General features: G+C 38.9%; 1 protein-coding gene across 5 annotated transcripts in view; it reads right to left on the reverse strand.

The window, feature by feature from the left end:
- The window catches only part of ZFAT (zinc finger and AT-hook domain containing), a 141,058-nt gene that overhangs the window by 62,178 nt on the left and 58,213 nt on the right, over positions 1–20,667 (reverse strand). For all 5 annotated transcript variants that reach the window (XM_075085876.1, XM_075085875.1, XM_075085878.1 and 2 more), the window contains 3 exons: positions 18,988–19,158; positions 13,018–13,266; positions 1,871–2,044 (listed from right to left, as the gene is read on the reverse strand). In XM_075085876.1, the coding sequence (XP_074941977.1) occupies positions 1,871–2,044; positions 13,018–13,266; positions 18,988–19,158 (594 nt within the window). The remainder of the gene's footprint in view (positions 1–1,870; positions 2,045–13,017; positions 13,267–18,987; positions 19,159–20,667) is intronic.

The raw sequence follows: 20,667 nt of genomic DNA on the forward strand, positions 1-20,667 counted from the left end.
AGATTACTAATTGCCAACCAAATAAATGAGAGGACCTTCAAAACCAGCTGCGTATTGACCATAAATGCTTTGGTTCATTAAAGCCTTTTGAATATAACATGCACTGTGCACAAATAGCTCCAAAGTTTAAGTATTATGAGTCACTCAAAAAGCATATGTGTGAAGAAAACCCAAAGTTTTTGTTGTCCGAGGAAAAATTTTACTAGGTAGTAATTAAGGCACCACTCTCCTCTAGATTTTAATTTCCTTTCATGCATCACGTTTACTACATTTTCTCCACTACCTGTATTTACTATTATTTCATTTGCCTCTTTAGACTAGTTTCCTAAGAAAGTGGGTCTTTGATTGCACTGCCTACCATGTCTTTCCTTCCCTTCTTGAAAATTCTTCTAGTCCTTGCCAGAAATGTAAAGAACTCAAAGACAAAAATTCTTACAAGGTTCATAAAATTTAGCACCTGGAGAGAGGAGACCCCAATTACAGCTCTTCCCAAAAGCCCCATGGAAGGGAGGGTGCATGTATAAATCCATAAACTAACACCTATATGAACTCATTTACTAACACCTACGTGAGCCCCTTAACCAAGCCGCGGCGTGTTCCCCTTTGCCCAGACAAAGGCGTGGAGGACATGAGGGGAGCCTCACGTACGGCCGTGAGGGGAATGGGCAACCAGGGTCGGGGAGAAGTGACGTGTGGTGGGAAAGAGGCAGAGAGGTGGGAGAGACAGTGGGAAAATGTCTCTCTCACATGAGAGAACGGCACCTGTGGTTAGTGAAATGAAGAGGCACAGACCTCAAAACCGCCCTGAAGCCAGGCTTCCACACTTCCAGTGCTCACCAGTCTCTTGCACCTTCCCCCGTATTTACAATATTGCAAGAGCAAATTTTTAACAGAGCAGTGTGAGTCCAAACCCCGTGTGATATCTCTCAAACAATAATTTGAAGATGTTTTTCATTTCCCTTCTAAGCACACAGGATATTTGTAGGTGAGCTCGCCCAGCTTCCTCTACCATCACCACTAGAAATGCATTTTAGCGAAGTCCTAGCATATCACAGATCTCAATATCAAATGATATTAAAGAACAACACAGAAAATCCAGCTAGCTTCCAACCCACAACAATAAAATCAATAAATACATGCTAGCTGTTCTTAGCAAAACAAATATTCAGAAATGTTACCAATAACAAAGAGGAGAACAATAAAGCTACAAAGCTGAAAATAATGCACAAAACTATGAAAAAGGATTCTGTCAGTCAGGTGAGTGACTGGTTCACACAAACAGGCAAATGCAAGTCCAATTCTAAAACAAATACTTTGAAATTATTCCAAAATCCTTTGATGAAAAGGCACTATAAAAATTTATGGATGAAGAATCCTTTAATCTTCATATAGGAACCTTACCTAATTTTCAAATATATCTGTCAAACTATTTGTATGAATAAATGTTAAGTTATATATACACTATGTTGTTTTGTGTTTTCATAATTAAATTTACATTTATCAAAAATATACACACAAATCAAGAGCTGAAATAAATATATTCCAGAGGAAAAATACTTTCCTTTTCTTTGGTCACTGATTTTTTCAGTTTCTTCTTTATAACTATGCACAGACTAAACATAACTGATGTTAATGCACATAACTACACCCAGGGCCAGCATTTGTCACACCTATGAAAAAATGTGATGGTAGTTCTAAAATTACGTAGCTGCCAGATGCAGACATTCTGTATCAAGGTAACCAAATGATACTAAATATTTTTTCAGATAATAAATATCCTAAGCCTTTCACTCTTAGACCAATGACTATTTTATACAGCGTCAGCATGGACAAAACCAAGCTTGATTATATAATCGGTGATTCTGATTACCTGGAATGGCTTCATGGGCTGTCAAAACCACACTTATAATAGGATTTTTAGCTCCGGAAACCTGTTCAGTCTCCTTAGTTGAGGGAGTTTTCTCTGTTTTCTGAACTCTGGGCCTCTTTGGAGTTTTTTCTCGCTCATCTTCCTTCCTGTCAAGGTCAACGTCAGAATCATTACCTAAAGAGCAAACATCAAAAAGAATGTAACCATGTACAAAAAGTAACACAGACACTAACACTACAAGAAAGAATCAGGAGAAAATTGTTGCTGCTGTAGAAAGAAATACGTGTTATCAAAACAAGACGTGCTGCGTGAGTCCCTAAAGTAGAACTTTTTTCCCCTCTAATAAAACTAGTGTGATACTTATACAAATAGAGAAAACAGACAAAATAAAGAAGAAATCAAAATTTTAAAAACGGACTCTCGGCAACGTTTGTGTTTCTAAATTGTCTTGACATTATTGTGGATTTTTGTGAAAATTCCACATACTTTGTAGAATTCCTTATGATTTCACCATTAATGAACAAACTACTTCTCTCCCTTCCCTGTGTAATTGTTCTGATGACTTTAGGATTATTTCTCTTAGTAAAAGATTTGTTATCCATCTTATTTAATGGAAAGTCTTCCAAGAAGCTCTCTGGATTAGGCTCTTGTCACCCAATGTTACTCTGAATCAACAGCTAGAAACATACTTTTTCAGTGTCGATTCAAAAAGAATTAAGGTTCAGAACAGTTCTTTGGTTCAACCCAATTCCTGACATGTAACTCTTCACTTTGAAGGCCTGCGCTTCTAAATCATCCCCTAACTGTTGCTGTTCAGAATATCTTCAGCCTCTTAAACTGGACCTGTTAACTAGAAAGCAACGCAATAGCTGTACTGAAAACACCCATCTGAAATAAGAATGAATGATCAGTAATCAGGCAAGGTATTCCTTGAAGCTATTTCTTCTTTAAAGCAAATGAGGAACTTCTTACTGAATTTAAAAAAAGAATAAAAACAGAGGGTTGCAAGTTTATACCAACAAAATTTCTTTATATTAGATGAAGTGGTAGAAAATGCAGGCTAGAGAAAACAATCTTGGCAAATTAAGGCATTATGCAAACGTTCCAAAGGTAATAAGTAAGGAAAGCAAAAACTGATGGAAGAAAGAAAATTATAAATAAACCCAGTGAATTTCAGATTTTTTGCTTCCTGAATATCAAGCAGCTGACACGGTCTCCAGAATAAGTCACTCAATGTATATTCATAACATGCTGTAGCTGTTCTACTGAGATAGTGAAATAATATATAAATAAAACCTAGTAACAGCAAAGCTGTGGTGTGTCTAGAGCGTTTATGGCATGCAAATAGCAAAAGCAGTGGAAAGATATGCCACATGAAAATAGCCGTGTTTTAATTCCAGTAATATTTTGTAAATATTCAAACAGGTCTGGCTCCTATGGCCTTACCTTATTGGAAGAAGGGGTTAAAGAGCGCTGGCTGTTCCTTAAATAAAATGAAGGGCACCAGCACAAACCAAAGTATCATAGTTAGGACTGATCAAGTAACTAGCACCTGGATAAACTGCAAGCCCTTTACTAGATACCAAACCAGAAGGAAACAGGATATGTAGCAATTTTAGATTTCTCAGGCATACTGAGGCAGACGTGTACAGTGACAGCTGTTAATGACTTGACGCTAATTTGTAAATCTGAAATTCATATTTACAATACCTAGAACGAGCAACAACCACATAGTAAACCAAATTCAAACATGGGCAGCAAGCCATCTTTCCATGGAGTCATGTTAGCAATGGCTTTTGCCCCAGCTTCTAGAGTACAGAAAATTATGCTCTGTCTTGAGAACCCCCTGCTTTTTAGTGCCTGCTAATGATTTCTTCACTTTTATTACATAAATTCCCTGATATATGCCTTTTCTCAACTACCTTTTTCTCTGTAGATTTCTGTGATTTTGGAAAATCTTGCTGCTTTATATAGGTATAAAGAGTCTCATTATGCCCCCATTAAACTCCTTAATATAGTTGTAAATTATTGACTGATATTGAAACCATGTAATTCTAACACAAACATTTCTCTGCAACACTTAAGAGGGATATTTCAGTATAAAGAAATATCCCCTTTGATCAGAATCTGCTTGTGCAATGTTTTCTTTTGGTGGGATGAAGAACGGTAGAAGGAAACAAATTCATTTTTCCACATTTCTTTCATGAAACAGCCTCTATTAGTTTATTATGAACAATAAAACAAATCATCACAAATTTCAAAACAGGACCAGGCCACCAACAGAAGAAAGCCTGGTCATAAAGAACCAAAATAGACAAAGAATGTAAGCAGTTTATTAGATTGTTTCCCTGAGGCTACTTCACATACTGTTAAACAACAAAATACAAAATTTAATTTGGTTAATTTCTCTGCTTTTGTTCAGTGGACAGTAAGAGTTAGTGATAGTTTTAGGGGGAAAAAAAAAAAGACTTGATATACCCATGGAAAAAACTCTAAGTAATTTTTTGTATGTTTTTGCTAACAGAAATGCAGAACTATAGAATCACAGAATCACAGAATGGCAGGGGTTGGAAGGGACCTCTGGAGATCATCTTGTCCAACACCCCTGCTTGAGCAGGCACACCCAGAGCAGGGGGCAGAGGAACGCGTCCAGGCGGGGTTTGAATGTCTCCAGGGAAGGGACTCCACATCCTCCCTGGGCAGCCTGTGCCACTGCTCTGGCACCCGCACAGGAAAGGAGTTTTTTCTCATACTCAGGTGGATCTTCCTGTGTTCCAACATGTGCCCATTGACCCTTGGCCTGTCGTTGGACACCACTGAAAAGAGTCTAGTCCCATCTTCTTGACACCCACCCTTCAGATGTTCGTAAGCATTGACAAGATCCCCCCTTAGTCTTCTCTTCTCCAGTCTAAACAAACCCAGGTCTCTCAGCCTTTCCTCACAAGGGAGATGCTCCAGTCCCCTGATCATCTTTGTAGCTCTCCGCTTGATTTGCTCAAGCAGTTCCATGTCCTTCTTAAAGTGTGGGGCGCAAAACTGGACACAGTACTCCACATGAGGTCTCACTAGGGCAGAGTAGAGGGGGAGGATAACCTCCCTCAATCTGCTGGCCACACTCCTTTTAATGCAGCCCAGGATACTGTTGGCCTTCTTGGCCACAAGGGCACATTGCTGGGTCAGGATCACCTCGCTGCCCACCAGCACTCCCAGGTCCTTCTCAACAGAGCCGCTCTCCAGCAGGTCAGCCCCCAGCCTGTACTGGTGCCTGGGGTTGTTCCTCCCCAGGGGCAGGACCTTGCACTTGCTCTTGTTGAATTTCATGAGGTTCCCCTCGGCCCAGCTCTCCAGCCTGTCCAGGTCTCATTGAAAGGAAAGCTGTGATTAGGACAACAGACTTTTCCATTTTGCTTGGGATCACATAATGAATTCCTAGTAGGCATATGAATAGAATCCAAACACCCTACATCTAAATCCTCCTTTCTAGCCATTACAAAGTAAGAGTTAGTCAGTTTGATGAGGAAATAAAGGGGTTAAAACCAAAAGGAAAAAAAATCATTGTCTTTTCATGTTACTCTGTAATTGAATTAACTTCTGTGTACTGGAATTCGACTAAAAACCAGAAAAAGGACAAAAATTGTGAACCACAGAGTTCAGTTGGTTAGTGATCCACACTAATGAATAACTATTTTCTTTCCCAATGTGTCTCTAATCAGGCAGACCAGTTTGCTAGCTCCTTCAGTTCAACCAAGGGTAAAAGCTGTGGAAAACAACAGACCTGATACAATAAATATAGCTGACTATGACTCTCTGCTTTCAAAACAGAACCCCAAAAAACCTATTTAAAAAGAGATTTTAAGATAATATACCGAATTGTAAAATAAAAAGGTTTCTTTATTAAAATGTTGCCATTTCATACGTACAGAAACCTTGTACACAAGTGCTTAGCACTAATTATGACGAATATGGCCATGAAAAATAATTTCTTAATATACACAAAGCTTGTAAGTACTTCAAACGAAGGACTGAATCTCCCACCTTCTCAATACGAGCTGAGAACATCCAGCAACTAACAGCACTATGTTCAAGATCTGCAAAGATGCAAGGAAGGTAGTGAGTGCTATGCAAATTTTGTTAACACAAAAAAAGCCCATGCACATATTAGCCAAAAGAGAGAAAATTCAACTGATTTACTGATAACAGCTTCAACTACCACTAAATATTTGTATGAACACACTCAACACTCACACAACACATTAAAAAAAAAAGTCTCTCTTCTCTACAGAGTGGTGAAGTCAGGTTCTAATACTTAAACATTACAATTTTTTCACTAATCTGATGCATGTTGACGGCAGTAGCCCCATTCTTCCCCTTTCTGAGAGGAACAAGCACCTTCCAGAAGCCTTTTGTTGATGAGGAGCACCCGGAGCTGCACACGTTGCCAATACCTTTTACTACAAACATCACTATTTCACAGTTTGTATGTAACCTGAGACTTTTAAAAAAAAGAGAAACAAACAAAAAAAAAAACACCAAAAAACCACCAAAACTAACACTCTCCCTCAAATCATCAAACAAACAAACAAAAACCTTAACTCTCAGTGAGAGCTGCTTTCTTCCTGAACTCTCTACACCAAAAAACCCTGAACTAGAAGGTGTGCTTTAGGAAAGAACAGAGAGGGAGACAAAAGTATGTTTTAATGAAAAACAAGAGCTTCAGCTTTGACCACAGGGCTCAAACTGCCTTTCCATAATATAGGACCACCTCGTCAGTAATTTAGTTGTCTTCTTGGAAAAAATCTACTTAACCGTCACTACTGAGGATTAGAGAGTCAAAAGAAGTGCTTTGCCTCTCACAGCCAGGACAGTTCATCTGTACAATACAACAACTCTTGTTGTATTATAAGGGAACATCCATAACTGTTTTTAAGATGATTTAGAAGAAAATGGAGTATATGCAACTTAGAAGAGCTAAGCAAAGTTTCTCCAAGCTGCAAGGGTCTTTGCTTGCTCCTAAACAGATTTATTTAGACAAACTGCCTCACTTTGCATCTCCCTTGCTAAGCAGTCAGCTTAGCACTTTGTCAGCTGGCACTTCGATTCAACAGATGAATAAACTAACCTCCTCTATCTAGCGACATGCATTTTAAATGCCTGCTTCTGTTTGTGCAAGAAATACAACGCTGTGCCTGTGCCTTCTAACACGTTTAAGGAATGGTCCTGTCTGTGTTGATGAGTAAAGCTACTGTCAACTCTGAATGAATCACTGCTTTCAGAGTCCCATCGAACTAGATTGTTCATCTGTCCCATGATTCTATCTGAGTCGTTAATTGAAGGTACTGCTCTCTGCATTCGTAATTGGATGTACAACATTTTGCAGGCACAGCTACATATCCCTAACTGGCATGTTTTTAAACTGCTCTTCGTTCAGATTATTATTTTTTTATCCCCTAAACAATGCTGGTATTTCATAGTAGCAAGTGAGTAGCTTGGGGGAAAAAAGTAAACTGGCCATTCAGAATGAACACATGCAACTGCTTCTTCCTGCAGACTGACGTACTACTCACAGAAATAATTCATTTAAATTAGAATCCACTTGATGGCAAAAACATTTTAAACTAAGGCCAGAAGTGCCTTCCTTAACAATTATGCAGGCTCCCAATTCACTAGGAATGAATGGTTCACTCCAGAGAAGAGAATCTGGGCTGTCCACAGCTCTAGTCCATCTTCCACCCAAATCCCATTCCCCAGCTATCAAATGTCCTCTCATACCTGCCAGCGATTCAGGTATGCTGCAGTGTGGGACATGGATGGTGGTCAAAATAATTACCTGTTGCGTATCTCCCAAAACAAGCAAGTTTGGAGGCAGCTGCAGGGGAACAGCCAAAATCCCCAAACCCATTCCATCCCAGTGGTGGGGACTGACCAGCTCCATTTTCTGCCTGGGAGCAGAGACAGTGAAGACACGTGGCTGTTCAGGAAGAATCTCAACTTGCCTAGTTTTGTCTTAGGACAAAAAGACCAGATGGCAGTACCTCCAGCCAGCCAGACCCAAATCATTGGCCAAAACTGCCAATTTGGTTTAACCAAATAAAATGAGAAATAGGCGTACACACAGCTGTGCTTAAACCACAGCAACTTTCTTAGGCAAAGAAGGCCTCTATTAAAAAAATGTATTTCCTAAGCATGTACATGGGGGACTGTAAGCACAACGGACATTTTTTAGTGCTGTGCAAGAAACTAACACACTTTTTTCTTGCTGTTTTCGTGAATGGACCCACAAGGTGAAGGCAATCATTGTGCATCAAAGGATTAAATCAGATACACCAAGGATGTCAGGAACCAGTAAGGCTTGGTGACTCCTGAAAGAGTGAGAGAACTATCAATGAGTCACTGATCTCTCAGAGGTCAATGTGGATCACTAATCACAGAAGCAAAGAACAGCAGAGGCCCATTACATCCACCAATTATTTCTCTGACCAATACATATTGCAGTTTCAATACAGTTTTATAGTGATTTATTCATTGTAATTTTTAAACGTCCAATATGATAAGGATTTCAACACTTCACTTGTCGGTCTATAAAAGAGAGCAAAACATTTTATTACTTGGAAACCTTTCCTAATATTTCAACTTCAGCTCAATACTTATACAACGTTTCTCTCAGTAAAGAATACCACACAGAATAACAATATATACCTTTTCAATATTTATACGTTTAGCATATTTTAGCAACAGCTAAAACACTGGTGTGTTATCAGCATTATTTTGGTCACAAATCTAAAACACCACATCATGAGCTGCTACTAAGAAAATTAACTCAGTCCCGGCCAGACCCAGGGCTAAGTGAACATATACTTTATTGTTAATCAGATGTCCACACAGTGCTAAATTTTGCAAGAAATTAAAAACATAACAAAGTAGTAAAAAAAAAAGTACAGAAAAATCACAAAAGCATTAGAAAAACAGATAAAAGTGATTTCAAGTTGGAAAGACATGGATAAAAGGGTGGGGAAAAACACCCAGTATGTATTAGGTAAGAGGTCAGATACTAAGGGAGAAAAACTTGCAGTCAAAGCTCCTTATGATCTTTAGCCATTTACTCACAACTACTGTGTCTGAAATGAGAAAGAAGATATTGCAACTGTGGAAGGTTCAAAGACCCTCAATAAAATTCTCCATCTGGGTCTTAGAATTTCAGCAAAGGAGAAATCTCATTAAATTAGAAGTTTCAGTACTCCTTTTCTCATACACACTGAAATAAGTGTCATTTCAAGACATTTTTGTCTCAGGGACAGTTTACTCTAGAAAATGTTGGTATCAACCACATCTAGTCACATAACTGAAACATCTGTTGAACATTATACACACATAAAATAAATACCTGGTGTAATACTTGCAGTGCTATGTGCCGAGACACCACTCCCGGCGCATGATATATTTAGATTCAACACCATTTGATGACAATGAAGCTACAAAAAGATCTCTCAACAGTCAGTAACTGATGACAGAATAACCTGGAATTAAACCAGATTAAGGCACCCACAAACTATGTTTCTAAATTGCCATTATAGACAAAGCTCTAGTTAATACAATTAGCGGAGCCTACAAGCTATTTAGCTAACCCTATGTTCTCCACCAGCTCCCCTAAAGTACTGACTTGATCTTTGCAGAGTATAATTAAAGCTTAGAAAACCTAGTGCATAAGCACATACATGCAGACGGGTGCTAGTCTGGAACAGACACCCACCTACAGTGACAATAAATGAAAAGCAAAGCACATAAAGAAAAAAACTTTACTGACAAAACAACGGGCTCTAAACTGGCTCTTACAACACAGGAAAGATCCAGCTGTCTGCCTGAATAGTTCCCTGAAAACGTAAGTCCAATACTCGGCAGTAGTCAGAAAAGCAAACATAATCTGAGGAATAATTAAGAAAAGAGTAGAACAGAAAAGAAAGATTAAAAAATTATGCCATGGTGTAAACCAGAGATGCTGTTGTGTCTTGAACACCCCTTGCAGTTCTGGTCCTCCACCTCAGAACAGAGTTGCTGAGAAGAATAAGACTGATCACATGCATAAGCAATTTCCATATAGTCTAGTTAGTCTGCTGCTTAAGACTCATACAGGGTAAGAATAATCTTAATGCAAATACGAAGATTTCTAAATTATTAACATTATGCAAGAGGTTAATACAGCATTATTATTCACTATTTCCCACAGTTATAAAGCAAGGCGGCACCCAATGATATGAGCAACGTTGGGTTTAAGAAACAAGCAAAAGTAGCAGTATTTTACAACCTATGTAATAATGCTCTGTCGTGGTTTAGCCCCAGTCGGCAGCTAAGCACCATGCAGCCACTCGCTCACTCCCCCCACCGCTGTGGGACAGGGGAGAGAATCTGCAGAGCAAAAGCAAGAAAGCTCGTGGGTTGAGATAAGAACAGTTTAATAATTGAAATAAAATAGTAATAATGGTAATAATGATGACAATAATAATAATAATAATTAATAATAATAACAACAACAACAACAACAACAACAATAATAATAGGAAAATATCGAAAGAGAAATGAAACCCAGGGAAGAGAAAAAAAAACACAAGTGATGCAACCGCTCACCACCCACCGACCAATGACACCGGTCCCTGAACCGTGACTGCCTCTTCCCCCAGCCAACTCTCCCAGTTAACATACTGGGCATGACGTCATATGATATGGAATATCCCTTTGGCCAGTTTGGATCAGCCCTCTTGGCCGTGCCCTCTCCCCTCCCAGCTTCTTGGGCATCCGGCAGAGCATGGGAGGCTGAAAAGGTCCTTGACTAGCATGACCACAACATCGGTGAGTTATCAACATTATTCTCACATTAAATCCAAACCACAGCACTGTACCAGCTACAGTGAAGAAAATTAACTCCATCCCAGCTAAAACCATGACACGCTCTTAAACACATTAACACAGAACATCCTGAAAACTGGAAACCAGGCAGCTTTGTAACCCACTTAATTTATTTAAGAGTTTAACAGCTGCTAATGATACAGGTGAAACCTCTAGTTCACGGGCTGTCAACAACTTTGACAACTAAGAATCTTGGTGCACTTGTCCAAGTATTATTGGTTTTAAATTATGAACAGGTCCTCATGAAATTACATGAGCAGGTAAAAAGCACATTTACAATTTCATTATTTGCTTGCCTTTTCAATTTTAGACTTTTCTGTTCACATTTAGAAGGTTCATCCATCATCCTCAAAACTTTCTTCATAACAGAATTTGAGTACGGTAACAATTCAACAGCTCGAATTTTAAAGAACATGTTTTCTGAGCTGGTAAAGCAACACAGGTATGACAAACAATCCTAGGCATAGACCCTATTGATCTTGTCCACTCCTCGGAAAGTTTTGAACTACTCTATGTTATCACATTTTCTGAAAGGATAATAATAATAATATGCATGCTACTTCTAGCTATGTATTCAGAAACTGAAAAGTTGCCCCAAAGTAATTCATATGGTAAAGTCAGAAGTGAAACGTTTTCATGTGACGGGACAGTAACCAGTCGATGGTTGAAGACTGAATTTCCCAGATGTGTTCCAAGGAAGAATTATCCCTTCAGGACAAAACCAGCCCCCAATACCTTCACAGTTTGCAGCCGAGGTAGGAAGCTTTGGGAGACATTCTAACTGCACCGGTCGCCAACAACTGAAAGCCCTTGTTATTTGCTGCTCAAGAATGACTTATTTTGCGTGATTGCTTTGCTTTTGTCAGAGAATAAATAAAAAATGTTCCATTTGCCCCAAATTGCGGCTGTTTTCTTTTCAAAGAAGGAAAAGGTTGAGCAATTTACTTTGAAAAATCTGCCAGTGTGTTTTGCAGCAAGACAGACCTAGATAGGATTTAGGAGCTCTAATGAGCAAACTGGTCAAGAACAGTTAATTTGAGTTTATACTCTGATTTCAGATTTCATTTTGAAAGGCATTAGAAAAGGCAACCAAAATAATGCAAATGTTAACTGCATACCTAGCACATACAAAAAGCAAAGGGCAGGGACACTGTGAAGTCAGGGATGAGACAGCTGGAGTGAAGGTCACTATATATCGCTGAAAAATCTTAACACTGATGATAGTAAAAAAATAACCAGGTACTTCATCAAAGCAAGAGTTTCTGTGCTCTGTCAACATATTCTAAGTCCATTTTCATTATTCTTTGCCACAGAAGTTAAATTCTACATCTCACGGAAAGTAAATTAGTTATAATTGTTGCGTACCATAATGACAGACAGGACACAAAATGGTAATAGAAAACTGGAGAAAAATCAATGGCAAATTTTGTCTACAAGTAGAATCAGCAGGCTATCGTGATACCAATTATAGCAAAAGCAAAAACCTGATTTTAAGGCAAACACAAAACTCACATAAAGTTAGATAACTTGGACAAATGTATTATTTGTACGCTTGTGACATTCTCCTTTGAGCAAAGTTAAATAGGCAGTTGGACTAGATGATCGTTGTAGGTCCCTTCCCAATTGTTCTTTTCTATTCGATTCTAAAACTTGGAGAGGTTGAATATATTCAAATCAACCTTAAAGCTGAATTTAAACAATGAACTCTCATACTCCAAAAACATTCATTCCCATAAAGTTCTGTAAAATTGAAGGGGGGAAGGGGGGAGTTTAGCATTACTTTTTATACAGTAAAACAAGCTGTCCAGAAAAGCAGTCTTTAAATCTATCACAAGACCAGGACAGAATCTAGGTGTCCCAAGTCACATGATAAAAACACCTCTACAGGATTATCCTTCCTCACCTACGTGTGATACCTGCCTATGTGGCCCACCCCACTTCTCACTGGAAAACTGTAATCCTCTTTGTGAGAAACAGAACAGTTGCTTATGCAAAAGAAGCATTTCAGGGAGTTTAAGATCATCATTAGTGCAATAAGCATTTTAACCTTTTTGAAAAGAATTAAAAATACCTGGTCTAATATTATTCTCGGTTTTGCTTCAACACGCTTTGTATGTTAAAAGAAACAGACAATTCAATTCCATTTAAAATTAACACTGGGGATTATGAGTTATTACCAATCAGGTTAGAAGATGGAAATACACTGTTTTACAAGATGCTTCATGTATTTTTGTTGGATATTTTCTTACCTCCATCTCCTTCTTCCTCTCCTTCATTCAAAACAATAATGCAGATATGTTTCCTCAGCTGACGTGTGTTGGAGAACTTCCGACTGCACTTCCTACATTCCAAGCTGCCTGGTGAGACTTCAGCCAGTTCTGGTCCTTCTTCTGTCCCAGGCAGAGTTTCTTCACTTGGAACAGGGTTATTTTCTGCCACATCTTCATCCACACAGAACTTCTTAGTAGACCCTTTTGGTCTGCCCCTTTTCCTCTTCACTACATGAAGAAAAGAAAGTTGAAGTTAAAAAGAAGCTATAATTAAATTCCACGGCTAATTAGCTAATATCCATCTGGTCTTTGAAAAACAGGAATAGTAAATGAAGTTCAAGAGAGAATCCCTAAAGCTTAAAAAAGCTTAGCTTCACAAAAACTTATTTTTAAGGAATGGTATTTGTTGGCATTTCTGCTGGCTGCAAAGCAATCACAGCATTTGTGTTACTGAAATCCGCAGATGTCAAAATGGCACAGTTTTACAGAAATTACACTGCAAGAACTCTTTAATACTGTGGTATAACTGTATCAGGAGAATTTACAGCGGTTCTCAAATATTTAAAAAGGCTTGGTGGCAACCGCTGGGCAGCTACCTACACAGGAACAGGAGGACTCATATGGGCAACTGATGTATCGCCAGAACTTCTGAGGCTTATGACAGTCATTTCATTTCCTTGCTCCTTGTTTTCCTCCTTCCAGGACAAAACATATCTCAATCTACTTTGAATTAGCAATGCCAGGATTAAGTTTTTAACAATGCACGTGACCATAAAGTCCAGCTGTCTCTCTCTGCCCAGCTTGCCACCAGCTACCCATTCACACTCCATTGGACCAATCGCAGTTCAAAGCACCACCTGAGATTAAGAAAACACAGTAACTGAAGCATACACTGTCATTCATCTGTTAGCACATAACCAAGTCTATCAGAAACATCATCGCTTGGCTAGAAAAAAAGAATTTGCTTAACTGTTAAAAATAAAGTAGCATATTAAATAAATTTAGAAAAACACCAAACACTTATTCCAAGGATGATTAGGAAGAAGTTTTAAATTTGCCATTAAAAAGATTTTAAAAGTAAAATCCTGTTCCCCCATGAACATCTTAGTTGTTTCTGGGAATTTTACACTCATCACAGAATCACTGACCCCCATCTTTACACTGACTGGTATTGGATGCACAATGGCAATATTCTGGGAAGACGTCCTGTGCTGTGCTATGTGATTATGTATGCAGACATAAAAAAGGTACTTCAGAAAGAAAAAAATTACACAAACTATATAAGCCTATTTTTATACTGTTCCTTCACAGGAAGCATTCACATAAGCTTCTCCAAATTGGTCCATTTAATAATCAATTGTCTCAAAAATGTTCATAACATGAGTAGCAGAGAACATTTCCATTTATGAGGCCTTCATGTTATTGTAGAGAATTATATTTAATTAACCCCTTGAAGTTTAGCTACGCAAAACGTGTGTGTGTGTATATACATATAACCAAATTCTACTGAGGCCTGCCATAGTTCCCATAAATTACTTGTCTGGGAGCATGCTACTTAAAAATAGAGGTCCACAGCCAGACCTCCAGAACACTAGGTCCTAGACGACCTTTTTTTAAAGCTTATTTTTTAAATAAATAAAGTTGAATAAAAGTAAGCTTAAAAATAAAATAGAAATAAATTCACTGTTAAGCATCTTTAACTCTTTATAGATTAGACTGTAGACCATGCAGATCATGGCACGCCAGCACTATGGATTCCATTGGGCTTAGTGATGCTCAGTACAGTGTTTGCCTCAAAACCAAGCTTTACCAAAATTGATTAAGGAAGGACAACACCCTCAAAGGGTAGGATTTTTCAAAGTTACTTTATTGTATAGAGGAAAATGCAATAAATTGGTTAGACTGAAAGTACATAATAGATTTTTCTCCTCTGGTTTTCTACCCCTCAGCCTTAACTCAAGTACATTTATAAAGTTACACATGTACAAAACATCTTCCATAAACCATTTTAATGTTATAATGGGGCAAGTATCTCTGACTCTGGAAGAGTAGGAGATGTAAGTGATCTCTATGAAATGGCCCTTCTTCTCCAAACCTGTGTGAGTAGCTCAACACAGTCACCTCACTGTTAGCTGTAGCACGATTCAAACAAAAAGTTTGTCAGAAGTCACAAAACACTTGTGCAAGTGTTCACCTAAACGGCCTGAACAAATTTTAATGGCTATGGCAGCATGAATCCTTCCTCAAATGTCAGTATAGAAAGTTTATATTTTACTTAATCAATTACAAAGGCATATGGCTGTATTCACAATCTTCTGCACCAGGTGTCATACAAATATACACAAATAAATCTCATCCACATCCTTCTGTTGTTACCATTATGCGTACACATCACAGCACCTAGGAAGACCTCTTATCCCCCAAGCCCGAATGCACGCTCTAGCTGCATCCTGTGTTCAAGTAAGGATAAGGCAGATGCATATGCCACATTTTTAAGTGTCCTTAATGAGTTAAACTCCTTGGAGAATACGACGATACCCAGATTCTAACTTTCTTCCAGGTTTCATAATCAATAGATCAGGCCTGGAGACTGTGCTGCAGAGAGCATGTATCCCATAATGCAGATATCGCCTAAAATAAACAATCCATCAGTGAATATTACTATTAACAGATGAAGCTAGGGCCATCGATGCTGTCCCTCAAACCATTGCCAATCTGACTAAGCATAAGCAAGAAAAGGCAGAGAGTTTTGACAAGCACTTTGAAGGAGACGGAGATCATTATGAAAAGTTATGAAAGGAAAGCCTATGCAAAAGTGGAGCAGGAGTGACTACAGTTATCAAGTTACACTTGATAAAAAAATTCTAACATCATCCTACCAAAATGACAAATCAACTCTAACTTTGGGAAAGTGGTGTGACTAAATAAAATTCAGCAGAGAGCTCTGCCAATAAAATTACGTTAGAGTAATGTCACCTATTACTTGCCTAGCATTTTCACAGTACTTATAAAATAATTAATTTATTACTCAGGCGGAACACAGAGCTCCATTAACAACTCGGCATTCACTTGTCTATACCAGCTCTGGAGTAGCTACAGCCTTACAGCCTTTACCAATACTTGGAAGAGAAACTATGTTTTCAAAGGACAAAAAGATGTTCATTTATCAGCCAACGAGTACTAAAAGGAAGTTGTAATTTCTAGACTGTCATTCATCGATCACTTCTCCTTCTAGTGACAATAATGAATTACTACAAGGAAGGGTCTACTGACAAAAAATGTTATATTATAAACCTTGAAAGTTTTACCTGCTGCAGATTGCATATCAGGAGGGGAAAAATGATGCCTTTTTAAATTCCTATATTCAACTGTGAAATACTTTCTTTTTTTTAAACAGAACACAGAAAATAATTGAATAGGACCTTCAGAACAGACTACCATCTTCTCCAGTTAATCTGTGTGATGGAAAAGAAGATATATTAGAGTATATCTATAATACGAGTTGAAATCTATGTGAAAGTAATTTACCTCAACATTCTTACGGACAGCAGAAGGCAAGGAGTTGGGCTACATAATCTCAAAAAGGTGGCATCATATGATCATATCAGATGACAAAAAGTATTCATGAAGAATAATGAAAAAAGGTAACTTATGAATACAAAACATATGAATGTTGTATTTTATTTAATCAGACTTGCAAAGTTATTTTCTTAAAAGCTGTGTATGTCTAATTTCTGCTGTTTCAGATCATAACAGTAACTACATACTAGTCTCATAAATGTACAAATGCATGCTTATCATACAACACAGAAAGTGCAGACAGTCTCTGATGCAAATGCAAGACGTTTACAGAAGAGCCTTTCTACTAAAGAGAATATGTTACAAAGTACTAGTCTCACTGTGCTCAGAAATACAGTTTAATGAAGGGCTAAAAGGAACAAAGATTTAAGAAAGGAAGATGCATTCTGCATGCCTGGGAAATTCATTCTGTGCGATTGAAATAAAATTAGAATGGCATTTTGAAGCTTGATGTAGATCTGATATTTATTATCTTCTTCTGATGCGCTATTAATTTTAGGCATTGTGTGAACTAATAACCTGGTGCAATTCTGCCTCACCAACCACCTGCCAAGACAGCACCAATGTTGAATACTATATGGCCATTATTAGAAATATCTTTTTATGTTGCTGAAGTTAATATAACTGTTGAATTACTGCTGGTAAATAAGTTGAGAAATATCAAATGCTAATGTTAATGATTAAAAAGTTTAAAAATTTTAAAACTTTAAAAACTCTAATATCATGCTTAAAAGAGTATTTTAAAATCCAGAAATCATGATGATTAGAAAACCCTAGTAGTTGTGTTAAATAAGAGGTTTGCCAATAGTATAAATCCATTGCTCAGTAAGGGTCTAAAAGAAGATAAAATTATGAAATCTGAATTATTTTGAAGCCATTACTAATATTACAAGGGATTGCAATTCTAACTAGTTAGAAATAGAATGAATGTTAACTTCTTCCACTTCAGAGTAAAATTGTTCTGTATAACTAATTCAACCTTTGGCTACCAGATTGCTTTGTTTACTAGTGCCAGTATGAAAGCAGTTAGAAATCATGAATCATGCCATTTCCTTTTTGAAATAGAACTATTAATATAATCTGAGACACAACAAGGAACAAGTTAGACAACTCAAAGCACACCACCATTCCTAAGCCTCAAGAGCCCCATCCACAGGGTCCTGGTTGCTCTCCACAGCTAGTGCAAAATCTTTGGGTTGAGCTCAAAGGGTCACAGTAAGGGGTTACATGGGGCTGGCAGCCAGTCACTAGCGGGGTTCCACAGGGATCCATCTTGGGGCCAGTACTCTTTAATCTCTTTGTTAATGACCTGGATGCAGGACTGGAAGGAATTCTAATTAAGTTTGCCGATGACGCTCTCGAGGGCAGAGAGGCCCTGCCGAGGGATCTGGACAGACTGGAGAGCTGGGCCATCACCAGCCGTATGGAGTTTAACCAGGGCAAGTGCCAGATTTTGCACCTGGGGCACGTCAGCCCTGGCTGTACAGACAGGCGGGGGAACAAGAGGCTGGAGAGCAGCTCTGCAGAGGGACCTGGGGGTTCTGGTCGATGGAAGTTGAACATGAGCCACCAGTGCGCCCTGGCAGCCAAGAGGGCCAGCCGTGGCCTGGGGGGCATCAAGCCCTGCGCTGCAGCCGGGCGAGGGAGGGGATTGTCCCGCTCTGCTCCGCGCTGGGGCGGCCTCACCTCGAGTGCTGTGGGCAGGTTTGGGTGCCACAGGACATTAAGGGTACAAAGCTACCAGAGAGTGTCCAGGGGAGGGCCATGAACTTGGTGAAGGGTTTAGAGGGGAAGCCATAGGAGGAGCGGCTAAAGGCACTTGGTTTGATCAGCCTGGAGCAGAGGAGGCTGAGGGCAGACCTCATCGCAGTCTGCAGCTTCCTCCCAAGGGGAGGAGGAGGGACAGGCACTGATCTCTTCTCTCTGGTGACCAACAACAGGACCCAAGGGAATGGCAGGGAGATGTGCCAGGGGAGGGTTAGGCTGGGTATTAGGAAAAGGTTCTTCCCCCAGAGGGCGGTGGAGCACTGGAACAGGCTCCCAGGGAGGCAGTCATGGCACCAGCCTGGCGATATTCAAAAAGCACTTGGACACGGCCCTCAGAGACATGGTGTGAATTTGGGGCTGTCCTGTGCAGGGACAGGAGTTGGACTTGATGATCCTTGTGGGTCCCTTCCAACTCAGGACATTCTGTGATTCTACGATATACCCTGCACTGAATGAAATCCAGGTTGGCAATGTACAATGACCATTATAGAAACAAGCTATGTAAATCGCTCTATACATGAAGCAGAATCATCATACCACAGGTTTTATTAAAAAACTGAATTACTGTTTGAAAATTACATTCCTCTCAATTTATTCATGTACCTTCTCCATCTTTGTTTATGTTTGTGGGTACTGTTAGAGGTTGGAGCGGAATAATGATGTCATCTGCAGTGGTCCCTTCTTCTGTATGTTTCTCAGAGACATGAGACAGTAGTTCTGATTGATTTGGTGAAAATAAGTTACAAAGCTTGCACATGAAGATGGAATTGATCCCTGAAAAATAAGTTTAAAAAGAAGAATTAATATTCCCAAGTTTTACACGTAGCCACTGGTTATTGAGACTTCAGTTTAGTTAACACAGCAACTGTCAGTTAATGTAATACACTTAACAGATAGTAATGACCTGAAATAAAGATTGTTACACCATTAAATTAATACATTTGTAGTAAATCCCTAATTGAATTAATTGAAGAAGTGGTTAAACTTCTACCCAGATCCTCACAGGGCAAAAAGGTTCTTCTGGCTCTGATCCTAGTAGTAACAAGACCCAAAAGGAAGCAGGATAGATTTAGACCTTTTTTTTTCCTTCTACCCTCAGACAACGTTACAATTTCGTATTTTTTCAAACATCTGATAATATTATATAAAACACTAAGTCTTTGTGCAGGTTTGATGTGTATCACATTGGGATAAATGCAAAATATTTTACCCTTCACAAATTAGCTCTAAAATACAGAGAAGCTGGGCCTCCAATACTGATTTCTGTTTGCGGACCTCGCTGTTCTTTCCTACGTGTACTTAACCTCTCTACTTACCTCACCTAAGGAAGCCTAATTCTCTATTGATCTGTGTAAGTGTTGGAAACAAAGGTCTGAAAGAATTAAATACCATAAAAGATAAAAGGAAACTTTTCCTTCACTACAGTAACGTTTGTTGGAAAATAAATATATTTTAAAACAAATGTATGCTTTGATGTGTCATTTTTGCCATAGCATGTTACCATGAGCATACACTGTGAGCTAAAAATGTTATGTGCTTGGTTTCAGGGGTCATTATCCTTAGATGTGGCTCTGCCACTAATGAGAGTGGGGAGGAAGGTCAAAACATCTCAGGCAATGTAGAACACAAAATGTTGCCTCGTGACAGTCACAGCTATGCAATCACATCACCTTCCTTTCTTCTTCCAGCCATTCTCTTCAGAGCTGTACAAATACAATGTTTTTTTCTTCTTTTATCCCAATATTTGAGAAAAAATATCAGGCCTCATCTTGACCCATCTACATGGAGAAAAATGGGCAGGAATAGGAGGAAGATTTAAGGAGAGGACTTTGCTTTCTAAAGCTGCTGTGATTTGTTTTAATGGTTTGATTTTTCAACGGTCCCTGTGCCCTTCAGTGTCCAATGAAACCTAACAACAACCAGGAACCCATTTTAACACCACGCTTGTTCTTCAGCTACATATATAGACACCTGGACCAGAGACTGGTTTCAATTGCTCCTCTCATATGTGAGGGACATACGCTCACTGAAATCAACCTGGAACAACCAATATGATTTGAGGTACAAACCAAACCACAGATTAGCCGGGTAAGTACAAATATATTCAAAGAAATTAAGCGATACTTTGTGAACTTTGGGATGGCTCTGCGGGGAAGAGAACAGGGAAGCTGTATTTTGGGACCTGTTTTCAAAACAATCCCAAGCGAAGATCACTACCCCTGTTCAACACCATTCCCCTCCCTTTGTGACACACTAATAAGGTTCACCCCACTCAAGAAAAAT

Source organism: Phalacrocorax aristotelis, chromosome 2 (assembly GCF_949628215.1).
Source record: "Phalacrocorax aristotelis chromosome 2, bGulAri2.1, whole genome shotgun sequence".
Taxonomy (NCBI): domain Eukaryota; kingdom Metazoa; phylum Chordata; class Aves; order Suliformes; family Phalacrocoracidae; genus Phalacrocorax; species Phalacrocorax aristotelis.